General features: G+C 44.3%; 1 protein-coding gene across 2 annotated transcripts in view; it reads left to right on the forward strand.

Moving 5' to 3' along the window:
* The window catches only part of ABTB3 (ankyrin repeat and BTB domain containing 3), a 307,345-nt gene that overhangs the window by 190,365 nt on the left and 101,435 nt on the right, over nucleotides 1-15,545 (forward strand). For both annotated transcript variants that reach the window (XM_059936832.1, XM_059936833.1), the window contains exon 3: nucleotides 8,440-8,644. In XM_059936832.1, coding sequence (XP_059792815.1) covers nucleotides 8,440-8,644 — 205 coding nt within the window. The remainder of the gene's footprint in view (nucleotides 1-8,439; nucleotides 8,645-15,545) is intronic.

Genomic DNA, 15,545 nt, shown 5'->3' on the forward strand with positions numbered 1-15,545 from the left:
AAGGATAAATGTTTTGCCCAGAGCCACACAGCTAGGAAGTGGCAGAGTCACATTTCAAACCGTTTTTCTTTTTCTACTTTTCTGCATCCAGTTCAGCTTTGCATTCTAAGCACCTAACACATCGCCTGTAGCTTAGGAAATATCTGTTGAATGTCAAATAAATACATGAATGACCCACAGTGAACTAGTCTGTGAAACAAAAGCTGAAGAAAATGCTACAGGGGAGGGGAACTCTTAATGAAACTCTTATCAAATATTAAATACTCTATTGAACTGAATTTTGAACTCAGAGAACTAGAGCTGAATCTCTGTATGTCAAATTATTTGAATGAGAAGCTAAATCAGGAGACCACAAAGGTCCACAAACTGACACAGGCCTGGTGATTCTTAACTGTGAGCCCGAGGAAATTCGCAAGGCAATGCTTAGAGTCTGGTGGGCAGACCGGGTCTTCTTACCTGAACCAGGTCAGGAGTAGGTCTGGGGGAAGCTGGTCTGTCCCGTCTCCTCCATTGAGGCCATAAGGAAAGCAGAGGCTCTGGCTATTCTCATTTCTTTTTTGAGAGAACAGAAGTTAAGGCTACTTTATTTTATTTTATTGGTTTTCTTTTTTTTTTTTTTAATTTTTATCAGGGTATAGTTGATTTACCATGTTGTGTTAGTTTCATTTGTACAGCAAAGTGAATCAGTTATACATATACATACATCCACTCTTTTTTTTTTAGGTTCGTCCCCCATATAGGCCATTACAGAATATTGAGTAGAGTTCCCTGTTCTATACAACAAGTTCTTATTAGTTATCTATTTCATATACAGTAGTGTGTGTAAGTCAGTCCCAATCTCCCAATTTATCCCTCCCCTCCTTATCCCCTGGTAACCATAAGTTTGTTTTCTACATCTGTGACTCTACTTCTGTTTGGTAAATAAGTTCATTTGTACCCTTTTTTTTAGATTCCACATATAAGCAACTTCATATGATATTTGTCTTTCTCCGTCTGACTTACTTCACTTAATATGACAATCTCTAGGTCCATCCATGTTGCTGCAGATGGCATTATTTTGTTCTTTTTTATGGCTGAGTAATATATACCACTGTATATATGTACCACATCTTCTTTACCCATTCCTCTGTACCAACTCGACTCTGCATTTGGTCCCATCAATCCCACATTTGTGTCCTCCAAGATCTTGTTGCAGCCCTTCTGCCTGACATTCCCTGCCTTGCCCCCAAGCTCCCAATTAAAACTGCATTGGACAGTCATTAATTAGAGTAATTACTTTCTGCTGTTTAAAGGGGAAAAAATGAGGGCTTCATTGAAAAATGCCTCTTTCTGTTTTCTTTTCACACTAAACTGTGAACTTGTTGTTCCCACTCAATGAGTTCATCAAAATGGGGCCATTAATTTACAACTGTGCATAAAAAGGTTTCTGGGTTGTCTCCGCTTGGTGTCACCAGAAAGAAAAACAGCCCTTATTGCTTGGACAAGGGGGTCTCTCGAATGCAAATGGGATCTTTTCAGAAGGTCTGCTGCCTCCAGCCCCTAGAATGCACTTGTGACCTTTACAGGTGGTCAAGTGGGCCACTGGCCTCTTGGTATTTCTCAAATGTTCCACTCCACAACAGGGCCTTTGCACTTGCTCCTCCTTCTGCCTAGAAAGCTTTTCCCTTGATTTTTACAGAGCTCCTCCCTCATTTCATTCAGGCCTCTGCTTAAATATCACCTCCTCAGAGAGGACCTCCCTGAGCCCCACTCACTTAACCCTCCCTGCATCACTGCTTTCTATACACACTTCCTGCTTTAATTTTCTTCATAGCACTTAGCAGCACCTGACATACTATATATTTGTTTATTTTCTGTCCACCTCACCAAGCCTGTAAACCCCATAAGAGCTCAGACTTTTTTTTAACATCATTGACTGTATCCCCAGTGCCTAGAACAATGTCTGGCACATAGTAGGATGCAATAAATATTTGATGAATGAGTGAATGCATGAATGGTAAGTTTCCTGCTGGACCCAGAGTTCAGTCTTCCCTTGTCCATCCCTGTTTCTCCAGCTCTCCTTCTCCTTTAAAACAAATCTCCTCTCATTACTTTGTACTGGGCTATACATGGTCTTTCTTTTTTTCAAGGGGAGGAGTTTCAGTGAGGCAAGTTAAACCACAGTTTATGATGCTGGAGAGTGCCTTGGCTTCCTTATCTTTGCTGTGTGACCTAGGGCAAGTGACGTGATCACTCGGATCCCCAGGGATCTGTGAAAAGAGGGTGATCATACCTCCTACCCCAGGGTTGTGTGAGGTTTTGAAAACGTACTATATATAGTAAGTGGTCTTTGACCGAGGATGAAGAGCGGGGAAGGAATTGAAGGTGCTGTCACAGCATAGGTTTTGGCAGAAGGAGCCCATGTTGGAATGTGCAGCCCTTTGTCTCAGGGGGATCACACTGGCATGCAGGAAGATGGCTTAGAGGGAGCTACACTGATAGCTTGAGTCTGGCAGGTTAGAGCAGCGTTTCCCGAAGGGTTGCATGGGAGATGATTGTAGGTGATACGCAAAACACTTTCTATTTTTAATTGCTATGAATTTTTCACGGGTACTAGAAAAATATTGGTTTTCCTTTTATGGCACTGATATGAAGTTTCCTTTTAAAATGAATTTATTGTGTGAAAGAATGAGCCAATTTAAAGAAAAATATTAAGTAAATAAATTGTACCTGCGGCACACAGATATGTGAGAATTCATGATGCTGATTCTCAAATGGCTGACATTTGGAAAACCTGGTTATAAGCGGGTTCTCAAGTAGGTTCCTAGAACCAAACTCCAGACACCCAAACTCAGTGCAACTAGTGACAAGTGGATTTGTTGTTTTGGGTTCATGAAGCTGACAGGTGAAGCAGCAGATAGCACATACATAGAGTGGGATTTAAAATGGAGCTTGTGATTACAGAATCCCCTTGCCAATTCCGTCTCCTGTGGCCAGCCCTCATCAGAGACATCCTTTCGGCCTCTGATCCAGAGACTCGGCTGATAACGATGATGATGATGATGATAATGATGTGATGATGATGAAGATAGAAATGATGGTGATGATGATGATGATAATGAAAGTGATGATGATGGTGGTCATGATGATGGAAAAGATGTTGATGATGAAGATGATGATGGTGGTCATGATGATGATGTGATGATACAAAGTAAAAGATAGTGCTGAATACTTATTATACACTTAGGATGTGCCAGACCCTATTCCAGGTGCTTTAAGTGATTTATGATTGCTTCATTTCATACTATGCATTAGGCACTATTATTATCTCCATTTTTCAAATGAAGAAACCAGTGCTGGGTACTTTATACATGTTATCAATCTAATCCACACAACAAATTCACAAAGGTCATAATCATCCCCATATATGAAGAAGTTAACTCACGCAAGATCATACAGCTAGTCAGTGGCAGGTTGGAGACTCAGACAGTCTAACTCCAGAGAGCTTGTCCCTAACCACTACACTACACTGCTCCTCCAAGAACAGGACAATGAATGAGTCATGTCTCTGCCTGTGAAGCTCAGTAGGGGAAGTAGATGTGTGGGCACTTAAAACACGTCTGAATTAAACAAGTAACATGTTAGACTTTATTAGCAGGTGTTGTGTGTACACAGGGGAATGGGAAGTTGATTCTGATCTGTGGCATCCTGGAGGGCTCCAGGGAAGAAGTGGCATTTGATCACAGCCTTGAAGGTCGTCAGTAGTTGAGAGGATGAAGCGGGGGAGGGGGGCACTCTAAGATGAGAAAACAACAAGAGCAAAAGCAAAAGCAGGGAACCTGGAAGCGCAGCGTGAGCTGAACGATGCTCTAAGGAGATGGTTAGCCCAATCAAGGCCAAAGCCTTCCCAGGGTCTTGGGGAACTTGAGGGGTGATGCACTGCCCAAAACATGGATCCTCTTCTCATCTCCACTCCATTTTGATTTTTCTTATTTTGAGCTTTTTTATGAGTGCTTTCAAGAAAGACAGAGGGGGACTTCCCTGGTGGTCCAGTGGTTAAGACTTCGCCTTCCAATGCAGGGGGTGCAGGTTCAATCCCTGGTTGGGGAGCTAATATCCCACATGCCTCCCGGCCAAAAAACTAAAACATAAAACAGAGGCAATATTGGAACAGATTAAGTGTACCCCAACCTGACCCTAGACGGAAGGTACAAGAAATTTAAACACCACCTTGGTAAGCTTATTATTCTGATAATACCAAATAGCACATGCCATAATTCAAAATTCAGAAATGACAGAAAAGTTGGAAGGGAATGTCACCCACAGTCCCACTAGGCAGAGAAATCCTTGGTCAACATTTTGCTTTTTTTTTCCTCCTGGTATTTACTCAGAACATATTTTTTAATAACATAATCCTGATCACACTGTACACAGTTTTGAATTTCACTTTTTTCCCCACTTACCATTTTAACACAAAGCTTTTCATCATTTATTGCCACTCTATGTAAACATTTTTAGTAACTGCATAAGTTTTATCACATACCAGAGTTTATTTAACCACGCTCTGATTTTCAAACATTTGTTTCTTTGTCAAATTTTGGACCCTGTAAATAAGGTTTGGGTGAAAATCCTTGTGCATGAAGATTTTGCTGCATTTTGGATTCTAACATTGGGACAGAGTCCCAGAAATGGAATTACTGAATCAAAGGAAAGGAGCATACATTAACACCTTGGCTACATAATGCCAAATGGCCTCATCATAGACTTGGAGCTGGCCACAGATGCAGCGGGATGTCTCTGAAAGAAGGACTCAGGTCAGTGTAGGGTGATGAGCACAGACATTAGAGTCAGACAGACCCGGGTTGGAATCTTATCTCTGCCTTGTGACCTTGAGCCTCAGTTTCCTAATCTGTAAAACAGGATTTCTCAACCTGGGCATTATTGACATTTGGGCTAAATTCTTTCTTGTGGGGACTGATCTGTGCATTGTAAGATGTTTAAGAACATTTCTTCCCTCTACCCATTAGATGCAGTAACAGCCCCCCGGACATGGCACCAGAAATATCTCCAGATATTGCCAAACATCCCCTGGGAGGCAAAATCACCCTGGTTGCAGATCACTGCTCTAAAGCTAAAATAATATAAACATACCCTATAGAGCCTTGTGAGGATTATAAATAATGCATGTGAGGTGCTTTTTCACAGTGCCTGGTATAGGGTAGGCGCTCAATGAATGGCAGCTGGGACTGTTGTTCATGTAGAGCCATGTTTCTCCACATTTTCCATCTGCAGGTCCCCTGGGGATCTTCCCTGCCCACCTGCCACTAAAAGAGAATTTCCTTCTCTGATTCTTTTTTGAGGTTCTTGCATATATTTTCCTGCTGTGGCAAATGGAGAGAAGGAGGGTCAGACTCTAGGTTAGGCTTGATAAGAGGCAGAGGGGTGTAGGGAAGCAAACCTTCCCCCCACCCCACCCCACTGCTATCTGTTTAACTCCTGCATCACTGTTCAGATATTAAGCTTAGTGGATTGTACTCTGGTTAGGTCGTCTTGATGAGGCCTTAGGACTCTGGCAACATAGAAGTTTCCTTTCCTCTGACAACTCCTATCAGAAATAGTGGTCACGGGGCTTCCCTGGTGGCGCAGTGGTTGAGAATCTGCCTGCCAATGCAGGGGACACGGGTTCGAGCCCTGGTCTGGGAAGATCCCACATGCCGCGGAGCAACTAGGCCCGTGAGCCACAACTACTGAGCCTGCGCGTCTGGAGCCTGTGCTCCGCAACAAGAGAGGCCGCGATAGTGAGAGGCCCGCGCACCGCGATGAAGAGTGGCCCCCACTTGCCACAACTAGAGAAAGCCCTCGCACAGAAACGAAGACCCAACACAGCCAAAAATAAATAATAAATAAATAATAATAAATAAATTAAAAAAAAAAAAAAAGAAATAGTGGTCACTTGGAATCTTGCCTCAAGAAGGATTTTTAAGGCTGCATCTACACTTAGTGGATAAGGGCTCTGTGATTGACTAAGCATGTCTGCCATGGGCATGGAAGAGAAAGGGGAATATTTGCCATTTCCACCCTCAGCTGAGACCTCATCTCCATAGTCTCACTCCCACAGAGGGGGTGAATGGTCCTCTTTTCAATCTTCTTTTGAAGAAGTGGCCCTTTTCCTCAGATAGGAAATGGGAACCTAGAAGGCAGGTCCTGGGCCTTCAGAGGAGAAACTCCTGCCTCTCACTGAGCCTCACTTTCTTGGGTTTGGATTTTAGGTATAAAGTGTCATGTTAAAAAGTACAGCTGGGGCTTCCCTGGTGGCGCAGTGGTTGAGAATCTACCTGCCAATGCAGGGGACACGGGTTCGAGCCCTGGTCTGGGAAGATCCCACATGCCGCGGAGCAACTGGGCCCATGAGCCACAACTACTGAGCCTGTGAGTCTGGAGCCGGTGCTCTGCAACAAGAGAGGCCGTGATAGTGAGAGGCCCGCGCATCGCGATGAAGAGTGGCCCCCGCTTGCCGCAACTAGAGAAAGCCCTTGCACAGAAACGAAGACCCAACACAGCCAAAAAAAAAAAAAGTACAGCTGGATGGCAGAGAACTGGTGGGCTGTGCAGGCTTGGTTTCAGCTGGGCAATGAAGGACTGGGAATGGGGGCTTTAAACTCCAGTAGGAGTTGATGTTTCAGTCATGAGTCTGAAGGCAGAATTCCTACCTCTTCAAGGTCCTCTATCTTTTCTCCTAAGGCCTTCCTTGAACTGACTGGATGAGGCCCACCCACATTATGGAGGGTAATCTGCTTTACTGAAAATCTACTGATTTAAATGTTGATCCCATGTGAAAAATAGCTTCACAGCAATATCTAGTCTAGTGTTTGACCAGCCAACTGGGCACCGTAGCCTAGCCCAGTTGCCACATAAAATTCACCATCACAGATATCTTAGAGGAGTGTCTCCCCAAGTGTGCAACACCTCCCACTGTGCATGAGATGATTTCCAGTGGGACAGGGGCAGTGCCTTAAATAACATTGGTCATGGGAGTGACTCTTTTAAATTCTATTTTAATTCTAATTGCTTTCAGAAGAAAGGCTCCACTTGATATGAGCCCCTAACAACTCTCTCACTTATTATTTATAACAGTAGAAAGCAGGACCAGAATTCAGCTATAAATTAATTACACTGTTTCCTTTTCATCAAGTTAGCTTTCACAATGACCTTCTGTTTATGGCAGGTGATACTGATTTTCCGTTTATGGCAGTGGCATAATGTTTCCTTTTTAGATATATGTATTTTAAAAAACAAAAGGAGTCCATTGAAGATTAAGTAAATAATGGTACCGGTGGTGTTTGGATACAGCTACACTTATGAAGGTCGCTTACAAGCAATCCAAGTTTGAGAAACACCATCTTAGCCAAGAAAAGTCAGGGCTTCAGGCCCAGCCAGCATCCCACAGGAGGATCTTCCCTCCATGGCCAGCCTGGGAGCATGCAGCTTTGGTGTGATTAAGGAGAAGGCTGGTTTCCTTCTGAGAAAGCGTGAGAAAGACCAGAGTGTTCTCAGGGTTTGCCAGTGCTGAGAAAAGTAAAACATGCCCCTCAAGGAGCACAGTTAAGTGCATGGATTCTGGAGCCAGACTGCTGGGGTCACATCCTCCCTCTGCTGCTCATAGCTGTGCACCCCTGAGAAGTTATTTAACCTCTTTGAGCCTCTGTTTCCTCATCTGTAAAATGGGTTTATAAAGGTACCTAATTATAGGGTATTGTGAGAATCAAATGAATTAGTGCTCAGAATTGTGCTATCGCATAATAAGTGTCATTTAGGACTGAGTCGCTGTTGTTGGGAACAACTGACAAAGAAAAAGAATATTGTGACACAGTGCTCTAAATGCTGTACCCAAGAAAGTACAGTGTGATATGAGACACAGGGGAGTGAGGGAGATTCCAGGATGGCTTCCTGGAGAAATTAATATATAAGCCGATACCTGGATAATCAGTAAGAGTTAGCCTGGAAAAGAGGAGAGAGAGAATGTTCTGGATAGAGGGAATAGTGTATGCCCAGGCTTAAAGGCAAGTGACAGTTCTTGTGACTGCAAAGAAGGCAGTGCTGGTTACAGCAGAGGATGTGACAGAGGGTGTGTCCCAAGGTGAGGGAGGCCAGAAGCAGACACATACAAAGGGCTTTCTGTGACTTGTTAGAAACAATGGGTCCCAGAAGGGCAGGACTGGAGTTATCTTAGCAGCCCTCTGTGCTTGAAACAGCACCCCAGACCTGGTAAGCCCTTGACATTCGTGTGGTGAATGAACAAATGCTTTCCTCTCTGCTTGATGTGTGGCCTGGAGGTCTCATGGGACCACTCCCATTGAATGAGGGAATCTCAGGATGGAAATCTCTGCCGAGATCTCCAGGCACATCTTCTCTGCAAGTCTTGGCTGCCTGAAGGATCTGAAATCTAACTTCTGTCCACAGGTGACCTGGTGTCCCGAGCAATGCATCACTTGCAGCCCCTCAACGCCAAGCACCATGGCAATGGCACCCCCCTGCACCACAAGCAGGGGGCGCTCTACTGGGAACCCGAGGCCCTGTACACCCTTTGCTATTTCATGCACTGCCCGCAGATGGAATGGGAAAATCCCAACGTGGAGCCCTCCAAAGTCAACCTCCAGGTGGAAAGGTAAGACTTGTGTTGGCTTTGGATGGCCAAAGAGAGGGGCTCCCTTCTGGCCAACACCACCTTATGGTGAGTAGGTATTGCCTCCAGGGTGGTACAGGAGTGGGGGAGGAGAGGGATGCTGGGGGTCAGAACTGCCCAGTTTCCAGAAACTCACCGGAGGGGTCTAGATGACCTTGAGGGGTTATCAGAGACCTGGGTGGAATCTTTGAAATGGGTTTGCATGGGGCTGGTCCAGTTTGGGATAAAAGTGGCCTGGGTCAGAAGAGAGGGTTTGCAAATCTGGAGGGATGAGGCCTCTGCAGTGCAAGGGGGCTTCCTTGTGAAGGCAGCTTAGGGGGATACCAGCTCCTTGGGTGGGAGATGTTTTATCTTCATTTCATCCTGTCTGCCCTGGGGATTCCAGGGGGAAACCATAACACTTGCTCAGCCAGAAGTGGGCCTCTCATGTGAGCAGGAGACAGCATAGCAGTTCCCATGAAGCAGAATCCTCATGGCAGAGAAGGAAGGGAGGGCTTCCTGGAAGAGGAAGCTCCCTCTGACCTGGCTTCTGCTGCTCCCCAGCGCCATCCGCCCACTTGCCCATGCCTCAGCCTCCGCACCTGTAAACGAGCAGCTGCACTAAGCGCTTTCCCGGTTGCCGTCTACCTGGAAAATCCCAAGATTTTCTGAGGATGGTTTCACCCTCTCAGAGGCAAGGCATCCAAACCACCATCAGGAAAGGAGGCTGCCTGTAGGCGTCCCCTCTTCCCCTGGGAACAGGTCCACAGAGATGTGTTCCTAAGGGAACATCTGTTCCTAAGGGAACATCTCCCCCCAGCATCTCACAAATCAGGCCCCTCCTCCTGTGTACACAGGCTTGTTCACTCTAACTACTGCAGTAGTGATGCTGTTTATCGAGTCATTAAAGAACAGGCTCTGTGATCCGGACTTCTGGGTTCAAATCCAGGCTCTTCCAATTAAAAGCCAGGGTGTCTTGGAAAAGTGCCTTTAGCCTCCCTGTGCCTCAGTTTCTTCATCTACAAAACAGGGGTCCTAAGAATAAATCCTTCATAAGGCTGTTTGAAGATTGAATGCATTGAACAGTGCCCAACATGTAGTAAGTGCTCAATAAATGTTCCCTTTTATTATTGTTGTTGGAGATCTTATCCACAAATAGCTGAACAACTCCCAGTTTGGGCTCAATGCACTTTCCTCTGTTAAATGGTTCCAAGTGGTTTTGAAACGCTCACTGGATGCTCTGTTTCTGCCAGGATGGATCGGGCTTAATTGGGCTCCTAAACCATGTCTCTTGGCTTTCAGTTTAGAGTAGAGGATGCAGGATGAGTGAGACAGAAGTTGACTCTTTTTTTTTTTTTTTTTAATCCCAAGTTAGCATCAATATTTCAATCCAGTCTGGAATTAACTTAATCAGAGGATTACTCATGTCTCCCGCCATCCAGGCCAAATCAGTGGGTGCCGTGTGCATATTTTCATGTGCCAAATATGACCAAAGTGGAGAGGTGGCAACGTGCCCGTGGTCCCTGGGCAGAAAACAACCTCAGTCAGACACACCAAGACGTTGCTTTCTATGAGTATGAATCGTGATGGCTGGGAGGATGGAAACTATTGGCCTTGGCCTTTGGGGTACCTAGTTCTTCAGCCCCCATCCCTACCCCAGCAGCCTGTAGAATAGGGCGGTTTCTCTGACTCACCTACCCCGCCACTCTTCAATTCCCGCCTCTATGCAGATGACACCCCCTCCATCTCCAGCCAGATGTCACCACCTCTGAGCTCCAGAACCTGATCCAGCTCAGCCTTCCAGTTTCCACTGTCAAGTCTCACACTCTCAGGCTGGTTCTTCTCAGGGCACCTTATTCTTTTCTGCCCAACACAGCAAATGTGTGTGTGTGTGTTTGTTGCCTGTGAGCTTCGTAAGGGCACAGAACACATCTGTTTTGGTTGTCACGCCACACCTAATGCCAAGCTCAACATCTGGTATATATCACAAAGTCAGTAAATATTTGTAGGATGAAAGAAGGGACAAATCCATTGATCCAGCCGCCTATGGAACATTTCCATCATGGGTGCTCACAACCACCTCAAAACTAAAGCCAACATCTTTCCCCCAAACCGACTGTTCCTCCTTCCCCCCCCACCCCCACCCAGTCTCTAAGAATGGCATCACCATCAACCTGGTCACCTCGGTCAGAAAACTGGGACTCGCCCCACACTCCTTCCTCTCCTTCCCTCCTTCCTACAGCCAACTGGTCAGTAGGTCTCACTGATGCTACGTCTGTGCCATCTCCCATTCCTCTAATCCTTCCTCCCCAGATTGCTGCCTCACTGCATGGTTCAGGCCCTCGTTTCCTCTTACTGCTATTACTGCATTTGATTTCTAAATGGTCTCCCTGGACGGGAGGCTTAATATTCTCCGACCAGCTCCATCCTCATGGCCACCAGACTGAAACTTCTAAAATATACATCTCATCGTGTGACATACCCCCTGCCCCCAACTCAACACAGTTTCGTGGCTCCCGTTATATTTTCTGTTATGTAGTTTCCATCTTCCCTTCCGGAATCTATTTCAGGATTCAGAGTGTCGTTGAAGTGGCTGTATGTCTAGGGAGACCATCTAAGGATTCCAAACTTTCTGGGACAAGTTTTAAAGAGGCATGAACTGCAAGGGGGAGCTGAGCAAAGAGAACATGTCCTAGAATTTGTCAGAGTCAATTATCTCGGTCTTTGTATTCCTCCTTGGCTGAATTTTCAGGGGACGACACAAAACAGAAAGAACTTGTCATTTTTTGAGTTCTGTTCACTTTGGTCCTCTGGAAAGAGTATGGATTTGGGAGTCAGATCGCCCTTTGGGTTTGGATCCCGGCTCTGCTTCTTGTAGTTCTGGGACCTTGAATGAGTCATTTCACCCCTATTGAAACTCTTCTCCTCAACTGTGAAATGAGAACAAAACCAGCCTCTTGGGACCGGTGTAAGCAATGAATTCGATACTGTAGCTAAGACATCCAGTGCCATGCCTGGCACAAGGGGAGCTCCCCTCACCCCCCTCCCCAAAAAAAGGAGCTGATATTATACATCTTCTTTTTCTTTTTCTTTTTTGGCTCTAAAATGTTATTATCGTTGTCCCAAAAGAAGCCTGGGTATGATTCCTTCCAGACGAAAAGCTGTTTCTTCCCGTTCCATGATAGGCTGGGTGTTGATATTTATTAGCGTCTGAAAACACACAGGGAAGGGCTTCAGAGGAGAGGGGACTCTGTTTCCAGCCAAGTGTTTACAGCAGCTTCATACCAAAACTTACAAACAAGACGTTTCCAGTGGGAGGTAGGATTCTAACTTGGAGCTGTTTTTTTTCTCCCTTTCTGTCTTCTTTTTCCCCCCCAAATCAAACAACATTTCCTTGACTCTCTATCTCTGTTCTGGCAAAGTCAAGTAAGGCCATGGTGTTTATATGGTTTTCCATAGACTCTTCAAGAACAGGAGCTGAATATTATGTGCTTTTTGTCCACGCCGAGCAAAAGGCCTGGAACATATTTGTTGACTGAAATACAGATTGTTTTGTGCCCCAAACCATCTCTGCTTGTCAGAAGAGCCTTTCTTGGCTGCAGTACTTGGAACTAGGCCTCTGTATACCATTTGACTCTTTCATGTGGGCATAGCTTTCCAGTTGCTACATTGGTTTTGGATAGCTTCATTTTTCATTGTGGGGTTTTGAAGAAGCTCAGTACCAGTATAAAATTTCTGTAGTTTAAATTGTTCCAGAACTTTGGCTACTATTTTTTGAGCTTCTGAAATCTTTCAGTCCCTCAGATACTTTATTTAGGAAAAAAAAAAAAAAAAAACTCAGATAAATTTTGTACGATTATGATTAGGCTATATTTATTTTCCAAATAGTAACGATAAATGTAAACACCTCAGTTTTGAGGATAGGGGTCATGTGAAGCTACTACTATTTTTTAATAGAATCATCTTAAATCTATGACAAAATTTCCCTGCCCCAAATCATTACTGGAAATACTAGTGATTCCTAGATGTGTTTGGCCATGAATGATTTCAGTAATTTGTCACCATAAAATTAAAAAGAATAGGATAAATAGGAGTGTTTTGTTGCTTGGAGTAACTGGTAATGCCCGAGAGGAACAGAGATCAGCTTCACCTAGAAGACTAGACAATTAGGTAGTTTTACTCTCCCCGAGTCTCATGGGAAACAAACCAGAATTTACATCTAGGCAGTGGCAGCTTTCACCCCTTTTGTAAGCAGAGCTGTGTAAACAGATGTGGCAGACATCTGTTTCCCTGTGTCTACCAGGGAAATCTCAACCACAAACATAAGTATACAATCACCAGTCACCAACTATTTGAGGAAAATGAATGGAAGAAACAGAACAGTCTTAACAAATGGAAGAATTTACACTTGAGGAAATAGAGTTAATAAAGCAAACATACCAGATATTAGAAGTTAATGGTACCCAAATACATCTTCTAAGAAACCCTCCCAAAAGATCACCCCAGCACATCAATATGTGACAGGTGATATCCAAATTTTAACATACTCCAACAGACATACCCAGGGTTATGCAAAATTTCCAGCCTTCTAATTATAACCCTTCCCCATTCTTTCCCATCAAGGAATGTATATCAGAACACAAGTGAGCAGAGGTATCCTTGATACAAGCAGCACTACTAGTAGGAATGCTTAGTTGCAAGAGTTGAACCTGCTTAGCAGAAAGAAAACCTCTGGGAGGCCCAGGTAGGCAGAGGGTTAACAAATCCTTTCCCCTCCTGCATGAGAATTTGACGTTGGGTTAATTTTCTAGCTCTGTTCCCCTGGAAACGTGATAAAAATTACAATATCAACTGTGTTACTAAGCAACATTGCTAATGGTCAGAATGACCCTAGGGTGGTACCTTAGATCTGGCCTTGTAGAACTATAGATACTTGGTATAAATACCAAGTATCTATAGTACTTGGTATAGTACTTCCAGAGCTTTGGGCTTCCTTGAATTCACTGATCCTTATAACTGGCAACGTCCCTTGCAGGGACCTTGGAAGCTACTTCTGTGGAGTTGTTACAAGAGATATTGGGGTTCATAAAGCAGGGCAGTTCTCACAACCACCCAATTGGATCTTATCTCCTTGCACCTGAGTGTCACCAGGGCAGAAGATAGCTCTGAGATGGCTGGGTGAATCGTTATAAAGACTCCCAGTAAAAGGAACGTCTGATGTTGTCATGCAGGACAAGTGTAGCCTATGATGGTCCCATGAGTCTACATGTTTAGTAGCGCTTAAGAAGACTTCTGGAGGGCATTGAAGCTAGAGAAGCAGGCTTTGAGCCCACACAACCTGGAGCAGTGCCCAAGTTGCACCCCAGGATTGCTCAGAGCCATAGACACTGGACTTTACACCACTGAGGCTGGACTTTGGCCACTCCCAGCAGAACCTCTGTCACCATTACCCCTGAAAGCTGAATGTCTCTGCTACCACTCTTGTCATGTTCCATCTCTGTCATACCACTTGCTTCTAAATCAGTGGAGCCTGGGTCCCATCCCTGCACCCTAGTAGCAGGGGTGTCTGGAAAGGTGAATTTCTACCTTGTTGAAGTATGGAATAATAATATGGGAAATTCTCCAAATGGTAAGGTCATCAGTGGTTCCAAGCACCCAAAAAAGTTGACAAAGGTTCACTACACTCTTCTACTTTACTTTTTTTTAAAATAAATAACACACAAATGAATCATTTGCACAGTTCAGTACTTTTGACCATTATTAGCCACACAGCTCACAACTGATTGGCTTACACACCACAGTAAATACTCCCCAACATAAACACTGCTTGGGCTGACACCCTAGGAACCTCAACAGCAAGAAGGAGGAGACAGGAGGACTGTTTTTTCCTGACATCTTAAGCAGCAGTGCAGAACGCCTTTCCCCAGAGGAAGAATGCTACTTTCTCACCTTCTTGAGGGCAGTGGTCACATCTGGCACAAAAGTCCCCTAAAATGTCCACCCACTGCTAGTGGGTCCTGGAGAAATTCATAGTCAGTGGATGAATGGGGACAACCCAGAGTGGGAGAACCTGTTTTATATATTAGACCTGTTTTCTGCAGGGCTATGTGTGGGCTTTTGTGGGCTCGCCTGGAATTCCAACCATTATATAAATGGTTCTAATGAAAAACAAATGCATGTTGAATTCTAAATAATTAACTTAAGAAACAAAGTTTTAAAACATGATCTATTTGTGACATGAGCGTTGCTGCAATTTATTTCATCTGGCCAGGGTAAAAGCAACTCTAATCCCAATATTTTTCAAACTGTAGGTTACAGCCCATTAATGGGCCATTAAACCAACGCAGTGCAGAGATTGGCAAACAATACCCCACAGGCCAAGCCTGGCCTACCGTCTGTTTTTATAAAGTTTTATTGGAACACAGCCATACCCACTTGTTTACATATTATTTATGGCTGCTTTTGCACTTGTGGTTAGTTGTGACAGAGACCAAATGGCCCACAAGGCTGAAAATACTATTTAGCCCTTTCCCCTGATGCTGTGGGTTATAACCTGCATTTTAAAAAAATTAAGTAGAATTGAATAAAAAAAAAAAATCAAAGTAGCTTGCATTGAGGGAAGGTAACTATGTTTCTTGAAAGTTTGTTGGTTTTTTGTTTTTTTTTTTTGGTTACATTAACTTAACTGGAGTTGATTAACTTGCCAAGGTCATGCAGCTAACGTTGCAGAATTAGTGTCTGAACTCCCGGCATCAGGCCCTGCTCTGTGCTTGTCTTCCCTAGTCTGTCTTGCTGTCCATGGACTATGGTTTTAAAGAAATAATATTTGAAAGCCTCATCCCTAATCTCTAGAATCTTTTTGTAATCTTTATGAATGTTTACAGGATATAAAACTAATACACTT

The sequence above is a fragment of the Balaenoptera ricei genome, chromosome 10, assembly GCF_028023285.1.
Source record: "Balaenoptera ricei isolate mBalRic1 chromosome 10, mBalRic1.hap2, whole genome shotgun sequence".
NCBI lineage: Eukaryota > Metazoa > Chordata > Mammalia > Artiodactyla > Balaenopteridae > Balaenoptera > Balaenoptera ricei.